Source organism: Ailuropoda melanoleuca, chromosome 3, assembly GCF_002007445.2.
Source record: "Ailuropoda melanoleuca isolate Jingjing chromosome 3, ASM200744v2, whole genome shotgun sequence".
NCBI classification, from domain to species: Eukaryota; Metazoa; Chordata; class Mammalia; order Carnivora; family Ursidae; genus Ailuropoda; species Ailuropoda melanoleuca.
In genome coordinates, this window is record NC_048220.1 from 74,033,108 (window position 1) to 74,039,107 (window position 6,000).

General features: G+C 34.1%; 1 protein-coding gene across 16 annotated transcripts in view; it reads left to right on the plus strand.

Annotated features, from left to right (window-relative positions):
• Window positions 1–4,794, plus strand: part of PPIP5K2 (diphosphoinositol pentakisphosphate kinase 2) — a 72,982-nt gene extending 68,188 nt beyond the window's left edge. For all 16 annotated transcript variants that reach the window (XM_034656582.1, XM_034656583.1, XM_019803624.2 and 13 more), the window contains one exon: window positions 3,067–4,794. In XM_034656582.1, the coding sequence (XP_034512473.1) occupies window positions 3,067–3,179 (113 nt within the window). In that variant the 3' untranslated portion in view covers window positions 3,180–4,794. The remainder of the gene's footprint in view (window positions 1–3,066) is intronic.
• The last annotated feature ends 1,206 nt before the right edge of the window (window positions 4,795–6,000 follow it).

The window sequence follows — 6,000 nt, forward strand, 5'->3', positions numbered from 1 at the left end:
ATTGCTTAAGAGCAATTTCCACTCACAACTGTGGAGTTGTCTGTTTCTACCTTTAGTTCAGTCAGTTTTTATTCTGTGCTTTGAAGCTTTTTTATTACATACATACATATTTGATATGACTTCCTAATGTATTGACCCATGTATCATCATGAATTTTCCCTCTGATTCCTAGTATTGCTTTACGTTTATTTAATCTGATATCAGTTCTGTACTTCATGTTTCTTATGCTTGCTGTATGCATGGAGTATTTTCCCAAACAGACTGTGTCTTCATATTTAAGGGATTTTTTTTTTTTTTGTAGGCAACATACATTTGGCTCTTTAAAACACCCATTCTAACAATATCTGCCTTGTAGTTGCAATGTTTACAGTTCATTAACATTGTAATTATTGACATGGTTGGGTTAGATCTACTATTTTATTTTCTGTTTATACCTTCTGATTGTTATTCTTTTATTTTTTTCTGCCTTGTTTTGTATTAATTTACGGTTTTTAAGTATTTTATTTTAACTTACCTATTAACTTTTTACCTTTATCTTTTTGCATTATTCTTTTATTTGTGGCTGTAAATACACATCTCTTATTTTCATGGTCTACTTAGAGATAATTTTATGCCACTCAAGGTAAAATATAGAAGCCTTGCAACTATAAGTTCATTTACCTTCCTCTCTGCCCACCCTTAACACGTAGCTATCCAGTGTGTTACTTCCACACATATTACAAAGGCTACAGTACAGTGTAAGAATACTTGCTTTAAACAGTCATATGTATTTTACAGATATTAGGAAGAGAAAAAAGTCTCTTATTTATCCAAACGTTAGCCATCAGTTTTTATTCCTTTTACTGAGTCTTTGTTTTCATCTGGTTTTATTTGCTTTCAGCCTGATTCTTTTTAGCATTTCTTATACTTCAGGTCTGTTACTATATTTGAAAAAGTCTTTATTTTACCTTCATTCTTGAAAAGTAGTTTTGCTGAATAGACAATTCTAGGAAGAAAGTTTTTTTGTTTTTTTATTTTTTTTTTAATTTTCAGCACTTTAAAGGTGTTGTTCCTGTTTTCTGGTTTCCATTGTTTCTCATAAGAAGTCTCTGTTAATTTGAATTGTTCCAATGTATGCAATGGGTTAATGAATTATTTTTTTCTACCTGCTTTCAATATTTTCATTTTATCCTTGACTCTCAGCAGTTTGACTATAGCAAGCATGCTTAGGACTTTTTTTGGTAATAATCTTAGTTGATGTTCACTTTTACCTCTCCATTTTTCTGTTATCCTATCTAGTGGATTTTTATTTCAGATATTTATTCTTTGGTTTTAGACACCTTTTGATTCTTTTAATTTTTTTTCTTCAGAGATTTCCTATATTCGTATTCACTATAAGCAATATTTTCCTTTGTTCTTGAGTACAGTTAAAGTACTTGCTTTAAAATTCTTCCAAAACTAATCTGGCTGATCTCAGGATTGGTCTCTATCAGTTTATCCATTCTCAAGAAGAAAGATGTTTTCCTGTTTTCTCATATATGGAGTAATTTTGGATTGTATCCTAGACACTATGAATGAGATGTTGTATAAACTCCAGACTGTTATTTTTGTTATGTTTCTCCCAAGAGTTTTAAGTTGTTTGGGTTCTTTTAAAGCAAAGAGTTACCCTTGGCCGAACTCAGATTACAAAACTGTGTCCTTTGAAGTTATTGGCAGCTCAGATTTCACTTCATTTCTTTTAGCCTCAGCTGGACTTCTTGGAGCTTACTGCTCATGCCGTAAATGTGATCAGGGTTTATACAAAGAATTGGGGGCTTTCCTTTCTGGGATCTCCCACCTGACTTCCAGCAGCTATAGTTGCTCCAATACTTATCTTCTAGTTCTTAATGCTCTAAAAATGAGTTTTATGTTGGAGTTTTAGACATTGCATGTGGTTCAGACTGGATACTCTGGATACTGTCCTTAGGCCAAAAGTGGTTTGTTGTTTTGTTTTGTTTTGTTTTGTTGAGAGAGAGAGAGAGCACGCGCCTGTGAGTCCCGAGCTGCAGGCGGGGGGATCAAAGGGGCAAAGGGAGAGGGAGAGGGAGAGAGAGAATCCCAAGCAGACTCCATACCCAGCACAGAGCCCAGCCTGGTCACAGCCCTGAGGTCATGACCAGAGCTGAAATCAAGAGTCAGACACTCAACTGACTGAGCCACCCAGGCACCCCATTTTTTAAGACCAAAAGCTTTTTAAAAAGTGTGTATGTGTTGGGGGAACTCAACATGGGTTCCTTTCTTCCAAGTGTTGATTTTTTTCAGTATGTGCCTGCTTTTGTTTACTCTTCAGTGTCTTCAAATAGTTGTTTTTCATATTTTATCCAAAGTTTACACTTCGGACTTTTTATTAATTTATTTATTTACTTATTTATTTACTTATTTATTTATTTAAAGATTTTATTTACTTATTTATTTGGCAGAGCGCAAGCAGGGGGAGGAGCAGGAGAAGCAGGGAGAAGCAGGGAGAAGCAGGGAGTCGGATGCGGGGCTCGATCCCAGGACCCTGGGAGCATGACCTGAGCCGAAGGCAGACGCTTAACCAACTGAGCCACTCAGGCGCCCCACCTTCAGACTTTTTAAGTAGTGATGACATAAGAGATAGAGGAGAAAATAGATGTTTATAGGGAAATGATAAGTTCAGTTTTAAACAGAGTAAGTTTATGTTTCCTATCAGTTATCTATACAGAGATTTCTAGTAGGATATTCAGGATATAGATTTTGAAGTAAAGGGAAAAGACCTGGGACAGAAGTGTACATTTGAAGATTGTTGGCACAATAGATGGTAGTTAAAAATGATGAACCAATTAGTTTTCCAGGAAGAATGTAGAGAGAAAAGAGAAATTTGTTTTGTGAACACATCCCATTGACATTACTTTTTTGTATTGGTATTGAACTCTAAAAAGTTAAAAGATTAAAAGTGCTCTGTTGAATGTTTACAGTGTTTCATTTACATCACAATTATAAAGTATTATTTTGTCACTTAGCAGTATTATTTGAACATGAATTGCTTGTGAAAATCTAAGCAATAGTTTTTCTTTTTTTGTATAGCTACCAGCGGACCTTCTAATGCAGTTGTTCCTAATACCTCATCTCGAAAAAAGAATATAACTAACAAAACAGAAATGCATGAACACAAAAAAACCACTGGGAAAAAGAAATGAAATCTTAGCAGAAGCTGGAAGTCCTTAAATATATGAAAATCGCGTGTTCGGTAGAAAAGGACACATAATAAACCTTGACTGAAAACTGTCAAAGCAAGTAGTTTATGTTTCTCCTAATACATCTCTGAATTCATTTTAAAATATGTTAAATCTAGAGAATTCTTTGTATATATTCAGGTAAGGAACTTTTCTCATGATCTTGAAATGTTTAAGACAATGCTTATTAACATTTTATGAGCGGCAAAAGTTATGGTGATGAAGGTCTGTCATTCTTAATGTTATGTTTACCATGTGCCCTTGGTAAAGACAAGGACGGAAGACCCCAGCTAGCTTGTACCAGTGTTACACCAATAATGCTGTTTACTCAAGAATCTGTGAGGAGACCTCTATATACATTTTCATTTTCATGGGATTTTATCTTAGCTGTAAAAACCTATAGCTTGGGTTAGGATTTTGACAGTCAGGATTACTGATCGCAGACTTTTTAAGTGTATTTCCAAAGAGATTTCATTGACCATTTAGATTAGAAACTTTCCCCCCAATTGCTAGAATTACATATATGCTGCAATATTTAATAACTGGAGTATTAGCATATGGGTTATTTTTTTCAATATGTGCTTTGAGTTTTTTTATTGTGTGTTTTTTAAAATATTACATATACAGCTGGGATAATTACACCTTTATGCACATAAATTTCTATATTAATTTGTAGAAAATACTTTCTTTGTATATTTCCTTACCATAAGGTGCTTTTGCTCTTCAGGAAAATTTTGCTTCATGTGTTGGGAAGAAAGACATCTTTAGATATTTTTTTTTTAAGAGATATAGTTGACAAGTTTATAAATGTTACACTTATTTTCAGAGTTCTTTTTAGATCTTAAGGAGATCAGTTCAAAAATGGATATCATCAATGTGAGAAGAATGTCTGAATTCTGTAGTTAGTAGATATTATGTATAGCACCTCTTTTTAGCATTTCCATTCTTATCTCTAGTGTATCTGTTGATCTCACTAAGAAAGCTTAAAGACTGAACATTTGAAATACTCTTTTCAAAATGATTAGATTTTGAAAGGAAATTGAGATCATTGTTTTGTGATTTCATCTATGATGTGAAAAAATATTTATTATCCTTGGTGCTTTTTTCCCCCTAATGCACAAATAATTATAAACCACTTGAAATGACTTAAACTGTAAACCAAACAGTACAGCGTGGTAAGAATTCCATGCGTTGCCAGTCAGCTCACTTAAACTGCTAAAGCTTTAGTTTGAAGCTTATGTTTAGGAAACGATTGAATTCTCATGTGAACACAACTGTTAAAATTCTTCAGGAGACTCTCCTGACTTTAGATCATCATCTAAGAATTGACTTTTAGAAAATAAGCATATTAAGTGTTAGTTTTAAAAGTACCAGATGCAAGTCACAAATACATACAATTATAGAAGTTTATACACTTCACGTGAATGTAGTTGTATTATGTAGAGACATGTCTTGTAAGCAATTGAATGTACCTAAGCTTTCTGTATGTGAAAATGTTAATGTGCTCAGTGTGGGAGTAAGAAACTACTTTTATTTTTTAAGTGGAACTGAATTAAAATATTTTATTTCCAGAATCAGAGAGTGACTTAAATGGCAAATTATTTTTTATTCCTATTCTTTATCTCTTTCCTTTTAGCTTTCAAAGTAGAAATCAATGAAGAAAACTATTTGAGTATTAAACCGTGCTTAGATATGAAATAAAACTTGCTGTTCCCCGTACACATTGCAATATATTTCCTAGAAATGAACTAGGAATTTTCCTAGAAAAGTTCAACACAGCTTGCTTTTTTTCATTGTTATATAAGAACTATGATTTCACTGTAGTCACTAAACTCAGTAATATTTTTGTGTAGACTGGACAGTCTTATTTGAAAGAATCTTTGAATCATTTTCTGAAACAACAGAAAGGCTTATACATAAGAGCAAGAAATTATAGTTGTCACTCTTTAGTGAAGTTTGACTGAACCATCTGTTTCTCACATGATTCTGTCCCTGGAAGGTATATTTTTCGTTTGTTTTAAATACTGGAAGATATTGCTTCTTGCAGCCTCATCATCCAACCAGCGAAGAGATGAGAAAGCACAGCCTGAGGAACTGTGCAGCCGTTCTAGGATGTTAGTCTTCATAGCACATTATTCATTCTTTCCATCCTTAACCGTACATCTGAACTCAGACTTCACTTTGCCCTTGACGTTGTGCTGCCAGCTTTTGCTGCCCTGGTTCTACTGGTTCTCATAATCCATCGTCAACACCAGGAAATATTTTGGGGGTGTTTTACCAACCTCGGGTTAAGGAGAAAAATGTAATGAACATCTTATCTCATGTTTGCTTTGAACAGGAAATGGAGGCAGAAGAGAAACAGTAAAGGGACAGAGAACTTGTGACAGTGTGCTTAGTGTATAATGGAGCAAAAGGGCAATAGGTGGCCATGAAGAGAGAAAAACTAAATATATGGTTCTTCAAGAAATACTTAATTAAAACTCTTCAGACAAGAGAAAAGTCTGTTTTGAACAGTATTACCCAGATTTCCCTCCAGGTTTTGCCGACTCTGGTCTGCATGTCTACTATTTCCTAGTTTCATGCCAGTTTGAACTAAGATTTTACTTTTTTGTCCTGTGTTCATACTTTAATGGAAAGTCCTCAGTATTTCCTTTTGTGCTTATCAAAGTTTGCTTTCCATATAGTGTTCATTAGCATTACATCATTTTATCCTTGACCTCTCTGGACAGCATACACTGCCTCTATTCTTCTTAGTCAGGTAGAGATCACTTCTGTGACGGCTCAG